The 22,201-nt window shown below is 39.0% G+C and overlaps 1 protein-coding gene across 2 annotated transcripts in view; it reads right to left on the bottom strand.

Annotated features, from left to right (window-relative positions):
- Nucleotides 1-1,189: 1,189 nt before the first annotated feature.
- Nucleotides 1,190-22,201, bottom strand: part of LOC111625037 (protein lin-28 homolog) — a 35,886-nt gene continuing 14,874 nt past the window's right edge. For both annotated transcript variants that reach the window (XM_023368047.1, XM_023368049.1), the window contains exons 3-4: nucleotides 5,801-5,973; nucleotides 1,190-3,832 (exon numbers count right to left, since the gene is read on the bottom strand). In XM_023368047.1, the coding sequence (XP_023223815.1) occupies nucleotides 3,574-3,832; nucleotides 5,801-5,973 (432 nt within the window). In that variant the 3' untranslated portion in view covers nucleotides 1,190-3,573. The remainder of the gene's footprint in view (nucleotides 3,833-5,800; nucleotides 5,974-22,201) is intronic.

The raw sequence follows: 22,201 nt of genomic DNA, 5'->3' as shown, positions 1-22,201 counted from the left end.
GTTTTTTAAGTGTGCAATCTAGTGAATTTTCAGTAAATATATTTAGTCTAAAACATTATTTTGTAATTATTAAACTCATTCTCTCCTCTGTAAACCAACAAGTGTGAAAAGCGAATCAACACTTTTCCTACAGTTGTTTAAAGATATGCAAATGATTTTAATAATCACAAAATAGTGTTTTTGGTAAAATATATTTTAAGCTAATTCACTGAATTGCATACTTAAGGAAAAATTGTAAAAAAAAATCAGGACGAACCTGTGATGTCGAGCTTTTCAACCTGGTGTTTTACTCACTCACTATTCAACGCATACTCGTTACGATTCGTTTCTAGAGCTCGATAGATAACGAACACGAAAAAGTTTAAACAATGATTTCTCGTAAACTAACGGTAACATAACTCGTGTTCATTGACACGAGTTATGTTACCGTATATTAATGGAAATACATACTAAAAACGTATTAAAATTTCAGCAAAAATCCAGGATGTCAACGTTTCGATATCTTGTGAGAATAAGATCCATATAGGCTTGTGATCAATAATATAAAGACAATTTATTATTTATTCAATTATCAATTTATTTATAGTATAATGGTAACCTATTTAGGAAGCTTTATAATCCTTAAAAATTTTAGATTTAGTAATTTTAAAACTAATTTTATCTAGATATGAGACGGCTATATCAAATAGCATGATCATTATTGTGGTTAATCATTCTTATATATTTAAATTACGTATATAAACGCGATTAATTATTTATTTCTATGTAGCGTTTTAAACAACAAAGAATATTTACGTCATAATCGATCATTATTTGTTGAAAGGATAAGAAGAAAATACAGCCTATTGGCTATCATAGTCATCTATCATTTAATAAATATTTTATATAAAATAATCGATATTTTATTTTATAATAATATCGTACAATAAATCATTATGACTTTAATAATTCGTAAATGTTTGTATATATTTTTCTAGTTATGTATGTTTTACTCGTATGTAAATCTATTGGCTAAATTTTAACGTATTTCGAATTTAAAATTTAGTAACTTTTAATGTCGTATTGATGAATTAGTGATTAAAATCAACCAGAAAATAAAAATGCAGCTGTATAGCATAATGAGCATAAAATAAAATTACAATTATGTAACCTAATCCTGAAAAATAAATAATTATTGCTCACAGTTTAATCTTAGTAAATTTTTTACATTAAATCTTTAGAAATGCTTTATTTTTTCATATTAAACGAATACTCGATAAAGTTACGAGAAATGTGGCTTTATCACGATCTAATTGTCGTGTAGCAAGAGAAAATGTCATATATACAATTGAGAACAATTAAATGAAAATGAGAAATGAGCGTTGTAATTAAAAGCGATGCGATGTAACTAGAAAACAAATCATATAACACGTTAACGTCCACAATATAATAGCTTACCTTATCAGAATATTTATAGGTTCTTGTTATTGGAATAATTCTGAATAGGCCTGTTTTGAAGTTCTTTCGAGAACAGGATAGGTTCTTTTCATGGTATTTTACGCTTAAAATCCTTCTAAAATTATGCAATCCAAAAGAACAATTGTATTCTTCGACCTTGTGAAGTTACACAAAGATGGCGGATGCGCTTGTCTATATTAATTATACTTTAACAACCATAACCTGCCCCAAGACGTCACGCCAATTATTCGTGTTTGGCATGGTTCAAGTCTTCTATCGACCATTTATCCGAGTAAAAAACGTCAAACTATAGAACACGAACCAGCTTCCGGTGAATTGGTACTGAGCGTGGGAGGATATTGCGCGAGCCCAGTGACAAGCATAAGGACCAAGAGCACAGCTTTGCTAGTGAAGTACAGTACAGTACGTAGGGTCTTATTGATTATAGACGTCGCGAACTAGTGATCTATCCAACTACCAATGATATGAATGCTGCTTGAAGTGGAGGTGGGCAGATTGCTGTATGATTTCACCAAAATATCGATTTTCTAGATCACGTTATTCTGAAGTAACGATAAAAAAAGGCATGCACTCCTTTGAAATACGAATTTTTATTTTTCTCCTTCATGATACAAACAGGAAATGAACAATGAATTTCTGTACAAAACTGCAGTTAGGTACGTAACAGTTTCAACTGCTGTGGTCTCACGTCTGGATTCTGTATATCGGAACTAACAGGGTCACATTAAATTATCAGCAAGTTTATTTATGGCAAAGATCTGTGCTCGGTTAAGTTCAGAAGATAACTCTCTTCTTATCCAGTGAGATTTTGATTCTCTCGGGACAGATTTAAAATTTTATAAAGATTTAGGGCGTATGGAGGGTTGTCCCTTAACCGATAAGAACGGGTGTTCTCATCTAAACTCTGTTACCAAACACAAGTTTTTAAAATAAAAGATGAAAAGCCAAAAGAATTGGGCAGAACATAGAGGCACTGGTGGGTTCAAACCATTTCTCCTGTTTGTGAGCAATGATCGTCGACAGACCGATCAGATGAAGTAGAAATTCAAATCGGTTATTAAATTATTGCGTAACAGAATCGGAAATCGTGAAACCATCGAGGACTGCCGTCTAGCAGTAGAAAGCATTTAGGAACAGGACTACATATTAAGTACTGTTAAGAATGTTCTATCACACACATCTCAGTAACGAGGAAGACCAATATAGTATCTGCTTACATATGGAAGAGAGGTTAGGGGGAGTAAGTACACGAGGAAATACTTACGACTAGGACAGCTTTCAGCTGAGAGGGATATCACTTCTTTCCGAAGGACGATATTCAAGGTGAATAGTGATTGCCACAATTCTGCCTGTCTCAATCACTCAGTTGCCATGGTGACCCGTTGTACCTAATCTGCTACTCACTCCATACACAGAAATGATATGTACTGATCTGATTATGTTGACTTCCGACCTCATCTATTTATATAGGAACTTCAACCAACCACGGAATTAACCGTGCTTTCCGGCAAAACACGCTCCGCAATAAAATACTAAACCGAAGGGTAGGGAGAATACCCTTTGAAATTTTGGATGAGACTATCTCGACTAACTCAACCAAAAATTTGAAACCTAAATAAATAAAATCATTGAGCAACGTTTGGCAGTTTTCTGAAGATGCGCTGCTCCTTTTGGGGGGCTACGAAAATGGGAATTAATTAAGCAATCTGTTCACAATGACCCGATTTGGCTGCCGGTGCAGCTCTCCTCTACCCTTATTTTAAGTGGTATATGGACACATCACCGGACTAGATGCCGTTTGATAAACATGCTAGTTATTATCAATAAAGTTCAAGTTCTTCTCGTCCGTCGTGCCGAAGGCTATTTTCTTTAGCAAAACACTTAAAAACATCAAATTCACAGACGATGACTTCTTAATGAGGTGCGCAATGTTAAAATTGTTCGACAGTCACTTTGAGTGTACGCAACTATCACGTGACCACGGTCCCGTTCGAAATGTTCCTAAAGAGGACAAAGAAGGACCAGTGGGATTTGGATGGTACCGTGTTCGTTTCCACCCAGAAGACCCTGGAAAAATTGATAGTAAGTTCGGATGCGCAGTACTGATGCCTCGGGCTAAACCTTCCTTTTCTCCGTGCTCGTTCCACTGCTGCCTGGCACGTCGTGCGCTTCCGTAGCAGTCCTGTGGTTATTAGAGCCGTCTTTATTGTTGTTGGTGCTGCTGTCTCCGTTTTTCGTCTTCTTTTTTTCTTCTAAAAGAGGACATTCCGCTATAAGATGATCGACAGATTTACAATGATGGCAACGCTTGGGCTGTGGACCCAAGGTGCATTTGGCTGCTATGTGATTGGCAAATTCTCCGCAGTTGTAGCACCTGTAAAAAGAGAGTATCTTAAGTTTCATCAACAATCGTATCGCGCTTCCCTAAGTCCCCCAATTTTTAATAATGTTGATAGTGGTTATAATCCACATCCAGCTGATCAGACAATACCAACACCGAAATCTCGTAAATTGTTGCTAGATACTTTGGACCTAACAGTCTCACTGGAGATCTATCCGATCAAAATCCACCCGCGAGATAATGGTTCTACAGAATTGCTCCATCACAATATATAGCGTTGGAAAAATTCTTTAATGATGAGCTGTGGCTTCATCTCAAAAATTTTTAACAACCGAAACTAGAGATTTCCTCCAAATGTAGGGTGTTTTTATATTTAGTCAGAAAGCTTTAATCTCTCCGTAATTGGTTTAGGTAAGGATAATGGCGGTAGTCATATTTGCCCCCGCGGTGTTGTCCAACTGACCAGTCACAACCATCTGGCACCCCAGGTCACTGGCTGTCGGAGAAAAAACCCACAAAAAACATACCTTGGTCACAATAGCGCAATAGTTTGTCAAAAAGTGATTCTGATGTCAAACACAGCACGGATCGAGTGCCACCCGATGGTTTGCGCTCGGCCTGCTTTAAACAAGTCTAAACCAATCTGGCGCACAAACAAAATCTAAATTAACATCTGCTCTTCTAGGAAATATGGCCTGGCCGGCCCGGCCCGGCTCGGGGTCAGTTGGGCAGATGTCCGCGCCGGACTGCACCTAAAGAACGATAAATAGCCAAATTGCTAGAATACGGTAAACACCATATGTTTCTGTTTTTCTTTCAGGATCAAATCACTTCCGGGAATGAGAAGTTTTAAGTCAGATCCGCAAGCCCCGTGTAAAAATTATTATACGGTGCACGACCGAGCAGTTACTTTCTCTCTTTACCCGGAATGGCGGTTGCAGGGATAAATTACACTACTACTAACAAAAAGTTATATCCGCAGTTTGGTTGAACATAAATACACATTTCCAGCAAGAAGCTTGACACGGGGAGAAAACAATGTTTTCTGACGCCGGTACAGCCATCCCAGCAACGTGTGTCCGTGTCTCATAAAGCAAACTTTGCTATTATTTTTCTTTCCCCTTCTCAATTTTGCCACTGCTATTATTACCCTTTCCCCAACGTAAACTCTATACTCCACTAATTGACGTCAATAAGCTATTAAGAAGCACATCACGTGACAGGTCACGTATCTTCTTATAAGCAAAAAATTCTTACTGATCGTGCTCCTTCTTCCGGTGTCGAGTAAGTAGAGGAATTCCGAAGGGGGAAAAATGAAAAAGGGTTTGTCGTGACAGCTAAAATATATTGCTCCGCGCGGGATACCTTTCTGTAAAGAATTGCACCATCATTTATATCCCGTGCAATCACTTGCCCGGTCTCGAACCTCTCCAATTATTCGACAGTTGCATGCCGTCGACGTGGATACCATTAGTTAGTTTGAAGGGTATGAATCTATCAAGCTGCAATTCAGTTCGATTGCACCGCTCACGTGCTGCCGTTTTAGATTAGACCTCCCTCGACACCGAATAGTCAAATTTCGATGGCCGTTCAGATGCTGAAATTTTCTCGTTCCTTCAATAAGAGGTCTACCAGAACCGAATGCGATCTGCAACAAAAGGTTCATCTCATAATGAGAAAAAGCTTTGTCAGCAGATCAATGTCCGAGGTAAAACTCAGACTGGAAGGATTATTCCTTTCTTACGTCCTATTATAAGTATTACATCACTTGTATACACACGGTACTGGAAGGCGCCAAGTGCAGCATTTAGAGGAACAGAGCCGTAAGATACACACAAAGGAGGAGGAGGTGGAGGTGGAGACTGGGCAGCTACCATCCGGAGAAGGAGAGATCGATGGCTGACTTTCTACTTTCGACTGCTTTATTAATGAACGGACAGCGGTTAAACCTTGGTGCTATCTGAATGATTTTTAGGTATCAATTAAAATTTTGTTGCTTACCTGATTTTTCTAAATCTTTTCTTGGACATGGGGCGTCGATGTGAACCCTTGCAATCCTGTCCATTGGGACCCGTGACAATGGTAGCTTCCAGACCTTTATCCGAAACTTTGCATTCGAACTCCACTTCCTCGTCATCTCCCAGACTTCTAAAGCCAGACATTTTGATTACGGACTGAAAAGAAAGAATCGGAATCAGTTGCCGCGGACAATTTTTCAACAGAAAAGAGGGAAAAATGGGAAGAGACGAAAATAGCGCAGACTATGTATAGAGCGGGCCTGTTATTTCTCAAAATGTACCATTAGCCGTATTTATAGCTTTCCAAAAATACACACATTCGGGCTTCGGTGGCAGATCGGGGAATAAAGGGCCGCACAAACAGACACCCAACCTCCAAGTTGGAAGAAGTGGGAAGAAGGCAGAAGTTTGTGCAGCCAGCCGGCCTTAATCTGAGCTGGGTCGTGCAGCTATTCTTCAACAGTAACAACCGTAGCAGCAACTCCCACGAGTCCAGTTATTTCAGGGTTCAGAAGTCTCGGCTGGGAAAGTGCAGAGTAGTGTTGGTCAGCCAGCCATCGAGAGAAAGAGTAAGTGAAGCGCACGAGAAGAAAAACGCCCTGTCAAGAGTTGAAGCGGAAAAGTAAGTTTAAGGTGAAGAAGAGCGTCTGAAGGGGAGAAGAAACGACGGGCCGTGAAATCTACCCCGGACATTAAGGGGAACGGTTGCCGATGATGGACCGATAATAAACACGGCAAACAGCGCGGACGACGAAAATTAGACGACATTTCGTACGTTGAAACTTCCTCGGATGCAGCCAGTGGAAAATTGTTCGCTTCCACTTTAATTTATAATGTTTGTCTCCTTCTTTCTTCTGATCTACCTAAAAAAATAAATATCCGAATGGCCATTTCGTGTTTTCCATCTTTACTATCTTTTGACATCTCGGCATTCTCTTATCGCACGTGGAATGCACGCATTTAATTAGAAAATGATTTAAACAGGCTCGTATTTCGGCGCCAGGAAGGAAATTCTTGTAGTCAAGTTTATTCAGATTCCATCACGTTGGCCAGGAAAGGCTACGAGCGTGGAAAATTTGGCAAAGACTCAGCGCAGCAGGTGGGGATCACTTGCCAGGGAGAAATCGAACTGTCTTTCTTAGTCTGGCACAGGTACAAGTGTGAATTGCCACCTCTTGTCTCCGCCCTCTTCTTTCGAAGATGGCAAAATCCATCCAAGTTCGCAGAAATGTAATATTTTCCTAGATATTACACGTTGTTTGTTCGTGAGTTATGTTAGACTTTAGCTATGTAGAAGTTTATATGCATTTAAAGCTAAATCGTGAGTTTGTGTATAAGTGAAATTGAAACCAATTTCGTTCCTCGCCATCACAAGTGAAAAACACGGTTAAATTTATTCTTCAAGAAAATTTTAAAAATTCAAAGTAGAATTGAGGAGGGGATGAGCGAGACGTAATTGATTCTCTTCATTTCAGAGTTGCATTAGGCGTTTGGTGATCGATGAAGTAAATTCCTCAAAGTTTCTGAGTTAAAAGAAAAGGAGGAAGAAAGAAAAAGAAGCGCAAATCATCGGGTTGTTGTGAGAAAGAAGTGTACAAATCGCAGCTGGATTGAAACAAAAGTTCTTGGATGGACGGGGAAAGCATCGCTTTCTGTTTTCATTCAACTAACTCCTCCAACCGTGTATATGGAATGGTTAGCGAAAAGAGGGGCGGAAACAGTACGATTTTCTGGAAGATTACTTCCACTTCTGTTCACGTGATGGCCGAACAATTTTTATGCCGTAGTTCCATTAGGCAGTGTAAAAAGAAAAGGGGAAACTACAAACTAGATTACGACGATATAGACAGGGATGGAAATCGTTTAGAGCCAATAGCAGGTACACTTAATGTACTGGCAACAGTGTAAAATGATGGCCCACGGTAGCCGGAACTAAGCTTTTCTCTTAATAAATTTATGAAAACTGCATCCCTACATCTCGGCCATTATCCCGCTCGGGATAGAAACGCTCATTTGTTACGTGTTGGCGTCATCTCTATTTGTTACTGCAAGTCTTGTAAATCCCACGAAAAGCCCCCGCGTGCAAAATGACCCATCCCTTGTCTCGTTATGCAAATCTTCCATTACTTTATCGTACAGACTGTCGAATGGCGAGAAGACCACGAGATTACATTTACACCTTGGCATCTTTTCTCTGTTGCAAGAAGAATGAGAATTTGCATGCTAGCTTGCGATCGATTCCATTCCTTTTTGCGGCGGTCATAAATTACCGCTTTAAACAGTCGAATGGGCGCAGAGACGGCAACCAATGGCGAAATGGCCTCCAATCGATGTCATCGACCGTGGCCGAATGAAATGAGTGACGTCGGTGGAACGACTCCAAATTGCTAGCTTTCACGACATCCTGCCTCCCCCTTCAGTTTAAAACGACCCCCATCCAATTGGAAAGGGAAGGGGGCGGGTATTATCCCATTGCACGTTCAGACTGGCAAGCGACCTTCCCTAGCGCACGCCCCAAATTTTACTATCAATTTAATTTTAGCCGCCACTACCGGCGGATAGCCTCTTAACGACTATATTCACTTTGAATGGAAGCTGTTGAACGCGATAACCTTCTGGCCAGACTCTATGGAGAAGTGTTAGCGAAATGACCCGCTCAGTGATGTTGCTGAGCCGGTTGATTGCCTCACATTTACAGCCGGCTACCGTACAACCGGATCTTGATCACATACATCAGTTGTAAGGTAATAACTCTGCCCTCTGACCACTTACACGTCACGTGGATCTGACCACGTGTGTGGGAACGTCACGTGCTCCTTTCTTTATTTTATTGCTTCTTCTAGCCACTTTTTCTGATTTAAGTGGACTTCCAACCCGGTGGCCGTACGAGTCGAATTGCACCGATTTATATTTCGAAAATTAGCCGCTTCGATTCTTCTCGTACCGACCGCGAACACCTTTTTTTCGTTTTTGAGCAGCTGTTCGGTCAAAAATTGGTTGGCTGCCTTCTTATGGCTTCCTTTTCTTGTCCAACGTTAATCTCCGGTGGGGGTGGGCCGCTGCATCTGCCCTTCAATGGCCGCCTCCTCCTCGGTCGGGCGGTTTGTTTCCGTTCAAAGTGGACCGAATTAATGGTCGAGTTTAGAAATTCGCCCACTCGCCCTCCGGCCTTACAGCTGCCTCCCCCAACCCCAGGTGTTCCTATAGTTATGGTTTATCTTATACGCTACGGGAAAATGAGCTTACACATCGAGTCGTGCCCTCTGTTCGGGGTGACGGCAGCCAGAAGTTCATTTACCGGCACTTCTCGTTCTGATCTCGTTACCGCGGGGAGAGCCGTTCGGCCCTAGTAGATGAACAAAATCGACTTTGGTCCAGGAGAACCACCCGCCGGCTGGAATTTAAAAACGCGAGCATCCCTACCTGGATTGCACTCCAGAGAAGATATTACCATCGGAACTCTCCGGCGCATTCGTTTATTGGTACCTAGGGGTCGATGGCCACTGGGTCTTAATAGGTCTGACCCGCCATATAGAAGGTTCGGTTATCTATCTTCTGCTCACCCTATTTAATAATGGACTGACCCTCGTATTAACGACTTGTGTTCCTGCAAGTTGCCATGGAGATCGGGACATCCTATTGTCCCCGTCGCCATCTGGATTTGGCTGTTTGAATTTGAATCGCTGGGTATCGGGTTTCGTCCATTTGCATCTTTCCCGGATCGCTTTTCAGCAATTAGTTTTTCCCGCATCACAAAATCCGCAGAGGAGGTCTGCAATGTTAAAAAAAAATACACGAAAGAGAAAACTGAATACGCTTCATTATTCCTCCAAAGTTTCCGCACGTATATCTGTCCCACGCATCAATAGGGACTGCTGTTTGTTCATCCGCATCCCGATAACTGCACTGTCTTTCGAGCGGTAGGGAAATCTCACTACTAGAAGAAAAGGCGGTGAGGCAATCAATCAGCGGGTGTTAGATGTGTGGGCAAATCAACGAAGCGAGTATTTTCCTTACGTAATTATGATGGACACTGAGTGAGCCTACTTGTCACTCATAAATTCCTTTTCCCTGGGTAGTGTTTAGCTATTATTTCGATCTGGTAGATCTGATTTGTATGCCTCCTTCTATAGGGCTTAGCTAGTCAGTAAAATATAGGTCCTGTTTTGTATAGTTGAAGCTTAGTTCTCCTGCACGAATATATTCTTACGGCAGCTGGAAGTGACAAGCGCAATCCACTTAACAAACTATATTTTTTCTATTCTGAGAGAAACAAACGAGGTTGAAGATTATTATAAATTAGAATTTAGGCTTCTCTAAACTTTGTTTCAATGTGATAAAAAATAATAATATTAACTTCTGCGGTAACTTCAAAAGAAAAAATTATTGACCGATCCGACTAGTGAGAAAATAATATTCAGACTGGAAAATCTGTTTATCTGAAAGAAAGAGACCACAAGTAGGGCCAGATAGGAGCCGAATAAGGAGCTTAAAAGGGAACGAGTACCATACAAAAGACGCACGATGTTAAGTTCCCTTCTACAAACCAATCAAAGGAAGATAATACCCCGAACTAGGTAAAAGGGCACGTGTATTGTTATTTATTTTTTAACTTAGGAAACGTTTCAAATCTTTGGCTCGCTCCTCTATTCAATAATCTCTTCTAATCTTCATTTTTTTTCCTAACTGTTAGTACGAAAATTTTTAATTTCGAATTGTCTTAATCTAAAAAGAAACTTCTTTCGTGTTGTCTGTCGGATGAACTGTATATTTTGTCTATTTTCCTTCGTATAATGCGATTTTCTACTGATCTATAATGAAATTGAATCCATCCAGATCGAATTATATTGTCCGTGTAAAACTATATATTTTCGTCATCTCTTTGGGAAATGAAATTTGCTGTCTGTCTTAACAAGATAGAGTTCTTTTTAATCATTAAGCTTATCGGTTTTCTCACAAAGTATTTCGGAAGATGAAGAAAATGTAAAGAAATTTGAGTTTCCGAGCGATCGATAAGTAGAAAAATAAAAGAGTGGAGTACAGCTACTTAATTGCAGATTTCAATGAGGAAGTAGTAGAATGGTTTTCCGAACTAATTGAGAGGATAGACATCGTCAATACACACTTTAATAAGTAGGGATCGTTAAAAAAAAGGCCTCAGGCCGAAGTAGAAATTCTACTCTCGGTCTCTTTGTTGCTGCCCTCGGCCAATTGTCTAACAAGTTAACGAGGTGTCGGTTGGCCTTCTTCGCTTTTCCTCAGACAAACGTCTTTTGTTTCATCCAGATCTTCCCCATTAGGCGTCCACCTTTTTCTTCCAACGAGAAATAAGTTATTTATTTCGCGAGATCTATCCTTTGACCCAGGAAGAAGTCGAAACTCGTTATCATTTAGGGGGGACGCTCTCAGGTGGACGGTCGACGACATCTACCCTACGACAAAAGTCTCTTCCCTGTTGTCCGCCGATCGATGAGTGACCAAGCTTATTTTTGATCTGGGCACGTAGGAGGAAGGAGATGGGCGGCCGGTCACAACGTTCTTCAATCACCAACGTGAAAAATCCGAGAAAGGCAAAGGATCAAAGCGGAGAAAATCCGATGGTGCTGTAACTAGGCGGGGAGATGAAGGACACGGCACTGCACTCAAGCGGGCGCCGCCAGGGAGCGTCCAACCGGCCGTGATCCGCTCGACCCTAATAAGAATTTACAAGGAAGTGTTTCTCGCACGCGCCAATTACCGGATACGGGTGGGAAATCGAAGGAATGAAGTCGAGTATCGGATGTCGCCGGGGTGGCCGAGTAAATTTTCATTCGGATGTCACGGGCGAGAGGATGATGATGATGGAAGAGCCGAATCGTCAGCCACAATGGTTTAGTTTCCAAACGCTCGACCTCAGGTGGGCAACGGCCATCTGACTCCTCTGACAATGAATGATGCCCCGTTGCTGTTTCTCTTTGGCCCTTTACAATAAACAGCATTCACACTCAAAACCTAAACAGAAAAATATGCTATTTTTTTTGTTAAAGTCAACATGTATTTAATCTTCTTCCAGGAAATCGAAACAGATAATTTTGTAGATTATACTTTAAATCAGCCGAAGATTCCTGTATTATTTGCAGAAGGAGGGAAAAAACTCGTTTTGCATTCCTACGACATAAAAATGAGCATAAATATACAAAGAAGCTGAATGTGTAAAGCTAACTAACGTCCATTATACAGACTGTAGATTCAAAAAGGAAGAGGAGGAGAAAGAAAAGTTAGCGATAAAAACTTTTCTCTGAAAATGGATGAAGGGGAGACTAAAGAGATTTTTGCAGCAAAATCCAGTTATGGAAGTTTTTTTTTTTTTGTTTAGTTTTCTGTCGTGTTCCTTCTTTCCAAGGGGGTCCAAGCAATCTTGGAAATTATCAGCAGTTCGAGTGGAGGCGTAGATCATCCGACAGGTACATCAATAACGTGTGTTTATCATCGCGCTACTTGGATATGACAGCGGGGACTGCCTAGTGTCTCTTCCACCGGACAGCCTCCACTCTATATCTATCACCGTTTTTTAATACCTTGTCCGAGGCGCAGGAAGTACAACCTTGCCATTTCTTCCCCCTGGCCACTTCGGGTTTATTAAGCTTTGTTGGGAAGGGAAAAAAAGCGAGAGACGGGAATATTTCCGGGTCGTGGCTCGTCGTGTATAGTTTTTGGGATACGAATCTACCCGCGGCGCTTTTACGAGGGGAATTTAAACCTTCTTTCTCTGCACGTTTTGTTTTATGACCCGGGGATCGTCTTAAATCAGGGCTCCCTTTAAAGTAACACCGAGCGGGCTAACGGCTTCCAATCTTTACGACAAGTAATCTCCACTCCAAATGTCTACCCGATCGATTGTACGCGCAGGACGGAGTGATGCCGAGAGGCGGGACTATTGGCTCCACCTAAACCGTTTCCATGACGACACGACGGGACCCAGTTCAGCCTTTAAACTGAATTCTCTCTCTTCCACCACCTCCATTCGTAAAACGGAATTCCTATTAATTCTCGTGGCCCCCTTTAGGGGAATGGCGCGTGAGAAATGTAGCATACAAAGAGATCGACTGTCTCTTGGGTAGCGATCTCCCTAGTAATTCTTATCTAAACGTTGTTCACAAAGAGAAAATGACGTCATTGAACTGGTTATTTTTCTTATATACTTTTGCGACGATCTTAAGAATTATTTACTTATTTTTCATCCGAATTACAATGTAAATCTTACGAAATTTCTAAATTCCGATGAAAATTCTACAGATCTAGTTTAAACCCTAGAAAAATGCGCTTTCTCAATGAATTCTTGTAGAAAATATCAACTACAATATATGAAAGAAGTTAGGAGATTAAGAATTTTAATAAAACTTGGGAGATTTTTTTACCGACAAAGACGGTTTAGAGTTCTAGACACAAACAACCTTTGTCAGCGCCTTCCCGAAAGGCCAATTTTAGAAATGGAGTTAGACATTGTTCAAAATGCCCCTCCGCGTGATATTCCCCTCATTCATTGACCACTCCAGATGAGTAAACACGACCAGGTAGAAGAGAGGTGATCCATCATTTTCTGAGCCCAGCACGAACACAAACTCGTTCAGAATCACGGTAGTTAAGCGCGCGTGTATACCAAGCCGCTGTAAGGATCGCTGTCGGACATATTTTCGTGGTTACGAGCTCTAAAAAAGACTCGAAAACGTGAGAAAGTTCGACCCAAGCGGGTATTCTCGTTGTACTTTGTCAACGAGTGTTTATCTGGTGAAAATGTAGTTTAATTGCTGCAGATAAGCGTTTTACTCGTCCCTCGACGAGTATTAACGCCATTTCTCCAGAAAAAGAAAAAAAGGGCAAGATTCGGACATTAGAAAACAACTTAAATACGATTGAAGTGAAGAGATGAAGGTGGCTGCGCAACATGGCTTCTGCGTTTCCAACAAACAGTGAGCCGGTCAATGACATCCTTTTGAGTTATGAGAGTCGGTAGCAGCATCGACGCCTTCCAACTCCACCTTATCGTGATAATGGAGGAATGCTGTAGGTTGCAAGATGCAGTCACCGGATTGACGCTTTAAAACGCACCAATCTCCGCTTTGCTCCTGCTCTTCCTCAGCAGTCGTTTTTCATTTGCCAGCCGGCTCGCACTGGATATCGATCCTCAAATCACGTCTTACATCTTTCTCGTCAATGTCCCTCTCAATAAAATGCGTCTCTCTGTGTTTCACCTTGTTGCCTCCCACCAAAAAAAAAAGCTTCTTTTGTCTAGGCCGACGGGGATTAGGGGATGAAGCTTCTGCAGAATTTCATTTGGAAGCTTTTTACTCGATATCTTCCTTATACAGTTTTGTCACGGAATTGTTAAAGAAACGAGTAACTTTTTATAGCATTTCTCGTTTAGACCACGTATTTTAATTTAAAATACATCTGGATTTCAGCAGTTGGTCTCGATACTCTAGCGCTCACGTCATATAAAGAATTGATCGTTCTGCAGATCCCGCACCATTTTTGAAACCAAAATAGATACGTTTGCCGATACGTTATAAAACGTCGCCAGAAAATCCCATCCACGCGGACGATAACTAAACTTAATCTTTAAATTATAGCCATTTTTAACTGAAAGCGAACATCCGTAAAGACTTCGTCCCAAGCTTCCAAACAATTGCCAGAACCACGAAAAGAAGTGGCCCCGTATCGGCCTGAAGCATCATCTAGCCCATCTAAGTAGGGCTAACAAGATCCAGCTTCTACTACTCCACTTTCGGGTTAACAAACTTATCCTTGAGTCAATCAATCTGGACATTGGCAGCAGTCTGAGTGGTGACACACAAACTTTGCTTTATCGTCATCGCCCAAATCTTTATTGAAGGAAAAAACCACTTCTGTCCATAACTCACCAATCACCACCCGCGCATATTCGCCTTGGGGAAAACCAGATTTGTTTATATCTCTCTTTCTAGCCCGAAAGACTTTTATGCTTAGCTGAGAGATTCATTCTTCATCAGTTTGTCTGTACGCTTCTCATTTCTATCAACGGAATAAGCCATTTTAGACGGGCTTAGCTCAAACCACTTATTTATATACTATATAGGATGTTTTATCGCTTTATTTATTGCGCCTTAACGAGGAGAAGTAAATAACAATTATTGGAGCTGCCCTTCGATCTACTTTTCTCCACTCATTGCAAATGGAACGGATCAATTTCTGCTGCTGATTTTTGCATAAACTTAAATTATTTATTTATTTTTAGAAAAAATGGCAGTTTAATGCTGAATTCTATTCTGATTTTCTAACTTAATTGCGAGGAAACTGTTAAAAAATAAATTAATTCTTCGGATTTACGGTATTTTATACTATGTCTTTAAGAATTTCAAATATTTGAAAATAAATCGCTTGTTCATTAAAGTAGAAAACGATTTCGCATAAAGAAAGAGCGTGTTTAACATACTCCTAAAAGAACAGGAATGTCGAAAGACACGAGAATGACAGATAGATAGGAGTTCGTTCGAGTGTTTTATTTATTAAAAGGCCGAAAATATCTCTTACATCAAACCAGACGTATCCTGCATCGAACCCGGTTGTTAAGTAGTAGATTTTGTACTTAAAAGCGGTACACGCAAGCCTGGTCGATAGTCACATAATTTATACATAGAATCGTTCCGCCCTGCATGTTACTGTCTGGCGTGATGGACCACAAAAGCGTCACGAACCTTTATAAATTACACGATCTCTTATATAAATTGTCCGAGATTAGAATTTCTATCCTTTTCGTGACGTATTAAAGATGATTGAAGAAAATTACAAGAGGTTTTTTTAGATTAAAATACCATCCGCTTTAGGTATGTATGTCGCAACATAATCAAAACTTTCCTTTGTAGAAGGGGGGAAAAGAAGTGGTGAACCTGCACTTCGTTCACCTGTCCCCTCACGTGGCTACCTGTCTGATGGGAGAAGAAAAAAAACGGCAGGGCAAGAGCGAGGAGCTCTTTTTTTCCTTTCTTCTCCCCTATTCTTGGTCTAGGAGAGTGGAGGCACGTGTAAACCCACGTGCTTGTCTGTGACACTTGTCGCCTATCTTTATTTCTCATTCACTGATATCCCGTATAGAAGCGACCTTAATTTCTTAGCGTAGTGAGCGAAATAATAAAGCGAATCCGTGTCTTTGTAAGATCTACAAAGCGGGTAATTGTTTCTCTCCAAGATTTATATTACGATTTATAGCTAAATAGGACTATTCTTCTCCAATACTCGGTGACAGCTTGATCTCTGCCCAGTAACGAGCAAGAAAGTTCTCGCCAATCAGCTAAGGTGTGAGCCGAACGGAGAGAGATTGAACTAAATAGAAAATTCGAACCTTTCTTCGCTATCTTCTCCGTCCTTATCTGCAGGGTCCAACCGAGATTATCCGTAGGGAGAAGAGGCGAAGAGCAATCTGCAGCATCAATTGGCCGCGGGGGCAGTGCACAGACGATGAGTTACAGTTTGCAAAAGTAATTTCCAGCTTCCAACGGATGGATGCCTACCTGGAAAATTGGCACTAGTATATGTATCGATCGAAGTAAGAAGGTGCGGGTCCGGACAACAGATAATCTGTCTTCTCCGCTGGTTTGCCAGCTGTTTCACCCCACACGAGTCTGCAGAAGGCTGTTAGTTTCATTGCAACAGTTTCACGGCCTTATGACGTTCCACCCCCATCTTATTCGCTTCCCTTATCAACAGACATAAAACGGAATGGTCTTTGAGAAGTCAAGTAGACCACGTGATCAGAAGTCCGTTCCAAGTGGAAATAATCGCATTGGCAAGGTCCAGGCTCCCGTACAAAAGTTGTCGCGTCAAATCGTAAAAATATTTATGATAAATTTTTCGAAATGACGTCTTCGATAACGCAGAACCTTAAAATATTTAAGAGTTTTCGTATCAGGTATTCGAATTTTAGGTTATTGCTTCTCTAAAGAAAGGAAAAAAAAAGGCATCGTTCTCTGAATAAGAACGATTGTATTCGCCCGATTAAATGGCACAAATCGAATTTTTTTTATTATAACCTCAGTTCTCCATCTAAACTAAAAAACAGCAAAACCAAACGGTCCGAGTGGCTTCGATCGGCCTCCTCTCTCGAGAACGCATTCCGCTTTAAGATTGGAGATTGGTAGACGATCATCGATTTCTGTAAAAAACCTCCCCTGCCTGGTAGACTCCACCCCCCGACACAGCTCGGCCGAAACCAACTTTAACAGAAATTGCATGCGCCCAGCCGTCCATCGATTCGATTAGAAGTGCACCAGCCGCCTTCTTCCCCCATCTCTAGGGGTTTTTGCAATTCCACTCGACAGAATTTAAAGCCGAGCCACCAATCTGCCATCGGGGCGTGGTTATCACCCTCCCTCACTTTACAATTGGCTTTTTTTTTAAAGCGGGGGTAGGAACGATTTTCATCAGTTTCTAACGGTTCAGTCGAATCTTATCGCCGATTTTAAAGCGCATTAGTTGGAGCGAGTGTTGAATTTCAAAATTATGGGCCCAAGTTACATAAAAAGTTAATAATCGTGAGTGGATTGGGCTCTTACTCCTTGACAGACTCTAGTTTACGGATCCGCGCAATGTGGATAAGTGGAACCATTCATCAACAGAGTTCGAAGCTTCTAACGAAGAAATATGGTGAAGTTTGTAAGTAAGACGTCCAAGCGACGAACATACATGCCATTGAAGATTGAAGAACAGCGCCTTTGATTGGTCAGATGGACAAGACAGTTATAGAGGCGAGTTCAGTCAAGTGGCAAGACGGTGCAAGCTCTCCACAATTGGTTCAGTCGAATCATCCAGGAATCCACACCCAGACGGATTTCAGGAAATTAGAAAAGTTTCTGCTGACATTCTTCCAACTTAACGGTTTTTCCCTTTTCATTTACTCGACCGGAAAACCGGAATTGTTCGTTCCATTCCATTCCATCCCTTTACTTTTCAGGGGTTTTAAAACAGAAAGAAGTCGAGATGGTGGACGAGGAAAGAGGAAAAAAGAAGAGTAGAAAACCCACCAGGCGCCTTTGCCTTTCATTCTGATCAATCGCTTTACGCTCGAATCGTCAACCGGAGTCAAAGATTTAGGATAAAGAGAAGCGTCCAGGAGATAAGTTCCTTTTGAACTTGCCTAGGCGATCAATGGAGCGTGCTGGCTAGAAATTGGAAATATGACTCCATATTTTCCTTCTTCCTGCCTTAGGGCGGCACCGATATTGGAGATGCGGAGGAGTCTCTTTGTTTCTAAAAAAAGTACACGGCCCATCCTTCGTTTTTCTTTTCCTTGTACCGGAAATAGTTCAGGCCGACTAGCTTTCCTACTTCCTGACACTCTAGATAAGATGGTCCACAGGTTTGCAAATTCCGGGTTGTATATCATTCTGGCATTCCTCGACTAAAAAGGGAGGATGGACTTACGACTGGGGAGGGAGAAGATCGCCCTGTCTTGGAATTAGTGGTTCCAGTTAAGAAAAATCGCCGATTGGAAACGAGAAGAGCTGGTCCATCGATTCTAATTTTATCTCAAAGAATCTTTTCTAAATTTAAGTGGAATCACATTTGTAACTTTTATTTCAATGTATATGAATTACTTTACGGAAGTAGTCTGAGGTGTATGTCATAGATATATAGAAAAATTGGGTTTCTTTTCATCTCTGTCAGTAGACCTAACTATATCGTCACTCATTATGTCACGGAAAGGTACTTAAATCAATGCAACTTCATCAAAATCTTTTCCTTCGGCAATTCCCGATCGCAAAAGCGACCGATTCATTCAAATTATATATTAAATATAACGCATCTAACTACTATGCGCTGTCGAAAAATGCATTTCAGATGTATAATTTTAAATATAAAATTTTCAAAAATATTAAGATGTGTTATAATTCATTCTTACATCGCAAAAAAAGTATATTAAATGGTACATTTTTTAAAATTTTTTAATAATTAATTAAATTCGAATTTAAGACACATTTTTTTTTACGTTTCCTAACTAAAATTCCAAATTTACTTTCAAATTTTCCCCAAATTCGAAATAATACTATAGCCTATATGTATACTCTTAAGTATATTTAAATTTATTTTTATTCTTATAATTTGATATAAATCACGCTTATTACTCTATGAAAATCGTGAGAACGTGTTTAAAAATATGTAATATTTATTCGTTTTAGTGAATTCAAATAAAATTTAAAAATTTCAAAATATCAACACTTTTCTAAAGTGTAGACAGAAACAGATGAAATAAGCCCATTATATTAAATTTTAAACGTGTTAAACTAGTACTCAAAAAATATAAAAACTAAACGAAATTGCAGAATTTAGAAAAGTTGCTTTATTTTAGATAAATTATAAATAATTAAGCTAAGTCACCCAAAATTATTAAATGAAAGCAGAAATATTGGGAGGAAGAAATAAAGGAATGTAACAAAATATATTTTCTAAAATTATATTATTATCAGAGATTATAAATTTGAGAATTATGCAGTTTAAGTTGCAGAAATTTAATGAAAAAATGTATTTAACACAAACATTCTGTAAGCCCTTAGTCTCATTTAACTTAATATAGCCTACGTAAGAGTAATGGTGGACGAACTTAAAGGGAAAAAACAAACGCAGTTTTATCTCACTTACAAAATTTATTAATTGATTTAATCTCTTTTGAATTAAAAGAGTGATAATTGTTAATTTAAATGCGAATATTTGCCAGTTTTGCGACAATAATTGCGTTTAAACGAGGAAGAGTTAACCGGATTCTTATCAGAATCACATCATTTACAGGCACAGCAACTTTTTATGTAAAGCATTAACAATAGAAATTACAGACGAAATATTTAAATATTAATAGAAAATTAGAATGCCGAGCTTATTCAAAGGTTTAAATTTTTGTAAATGTTTCAGCTTAAGTGTGTTGTGTCTTAGACATTCTGTCTGAGACAAAACAAGACATTCTATCTTAATTTACGACTCTTGTAAATTATAAGCTAATGCCAGCAATCCGAAACATTCAAACACTCCTTTCTTTTGTTACGCTTTCGACATTGAAATTTTTTTCTATGACGTTACTCAACGAATAAATTTTAATTTATGCTATTTTTTAAACTTGCTTTGTATCGTCCTCAAATTTCATACAATTCTAATTAAGATAGAAGGCCGAAACTTTGAGGACATACCTATACCCTATTACAATGTATTTTAATAATGTTTTAAGGGGTAAACCCACCCTGAAACACTATAAAAGTACCGTAGCCAAATGTAGAATTTAATCATGGTGTGTGTAAGTGTACTATAATGATGTACTGTACTGTAGTGTGGTGTTAATCTCGAAAAACGTGACCAATAAAAGCGTGTATTTTAAAAATTTTATAAAAGGAGTTGATTTGAAATTTACCGATTTTTAAGAGCATAACTTACTTCGTATAGGCCTAATATAATAGGATATAATAAAAGAAAAATAAAAAGGACGTTCTAACGAAGAATTATGGATAATAGAAACGTTGTAAGAAGCGTGTAACGTTCATTAATTGTAAAGCTTTTAGTGTCGAATGTTATAGTAGCGTTATATACGACCCTCGAATAGTCATTTAACTTTATAGATTAACATAGAACAATACGAATGCCCAAATTAAATACCGATGAATCTTTTTGAAAGATTTTTATTAAAAATAATTTGTTTATAACGCGCTAATTCTTTTATTTTATTGGTTACTTTTTTTATGGAGCGAATTACTTGTTTTGTTGGGGGTGGTTATAGCATGCCATATAGCAGTACTTGATGTATTTTATAAATATTTTATGTACTGTACAGTACAGATAAAAGTTTATATTTTTATGCAAACATACTGTAAATTTTATACAATAGAAATCATAATTCATTATCTTGTACGACTCGCTCTATAATTAATTAAGAAATTTTTAAAAAATAACTTCTTACATAAAATTTTATAGAATATATTTTAAAAATTATTACAAGTTTTCGATATGTTTTAGCATTGTTTCTTTGAATTATAATAAGGACTTTATTATATCTTTCGCTGGTAAAATATTCTAATTTCGAAAAAATTCTCGTTTAAGAAATTTTTCGAATATTTTCTCGTTTTTTTTTCGTTAAGTTTCTACTTTTTTTAAGATGATTTAGTTCCTTGAAATCCAACCAAAAAAGTGATAAAAATAGGTGCGTAAATTAACCGAAACAACCTTAAAATCCTTTAAGTGCAGCATTAAAATTCGAAAATTATCTCTCAAATCGAAATTAAAAATTCTGAAAATAAAGTAGTAAAAATGTTATTAAATTTATTCAAAAATTAATTTAGTAGTGAACGATTATTTGGTGTTTTATGATTCTAACATTAAGCAGAAATGATTTCGTGAAGATTTAGTAAATCTTCAAGCTTAATTGATGGAGATTGGATATTTAATTCAGTTCGTATTAAGCTATGTTGCAGTCTCTACGCCTCTTCATAAAATAAGAATAAAGAAATTAAATTTCTTGTTTGTTTTTAATACGTATTAATTAAATTCACCCAAATTTATAAGCTCTACATAAGGAAACCTTGTATTTAGTTTTTGGGATATTTTGAATCTGTCAAACCATTCTAAAGTAAATAAATTGAGTATAATGGGAATAACAATTCATATATTAATGACTTATGTTGGTTAAATTAATTTTAAATTGATATTTTCGATGGCTTAGTTAATAAGAAATTTGTACTTTAAACGAATGTTTATGAGAATGGAAAGAGTGTTGTAACTTGAGTAACTTGTTTCGTTTGATTAGAGACAATATTAACAAGAGAAGAACGAGAAGATTCGAACGAATCAAAGCAAAAATCAACGAATAATCTCTTGGACAACGATACAGAAATTTATTCTGGCAGATGATCCAATTTGTATCGTGTGCCGGGAGCTAGATAAACGGATATTTATGCAAAAATCTTGTTTTTCGGATTAGTTTCGCATAAACCCAAATATCGATTATGATAGCTCTCTCTCTCTCTCCCCTTTTCCGTTCATCTAGATGGTCATTTCGCAAAAGGCTCTGTAACCTGCGGGATCTACTTTAAGCCATTGGGCTTTAAAGTGTGGGAGAGAGGAAGGGCAGGAAGTTGCGTAGCATTCAACTCATCCGTCGGTTCGCAATTAAACTATTTGGAGGTAGCGGTGGTCCGACACCAATTTCCTGTCGGCCGATGCGAGGAGAGGAAGCGGCCAACTGACACATTAACCGATATTTACAACTGTGGGCAACGAGAGACAAAAAGGAGATAAAGAAAGCCCCTTGTCCTACGACCCACACATCCGCAATTACTCTACAGAAGCCGAATTCACCTTTCGTGATCCCACCCTTGATCTACGACCACAGAAATCG

The sequence above is a fragment of the Centruroides sculpturatus genome, unplaced genomic scaffold (genome assembly GCF_000671375.1).
Source record: "Centruroides sculpturatus isolate CEXI.00-Female unplaced genomic scaffold, Cexi_2.0 scaffold40, whole genome shotgun sequence".
NCBI lineage: Eukaryota > Metazoa > Arthropoda > Arachnida > Scorpiones > Buthidae > Centruroides > Centruroides sculpturatus.
Note: the sequence above shows the minus strand (reverse complement) of the source record. Positions and strands in the feature narration are given on the sequence as shown.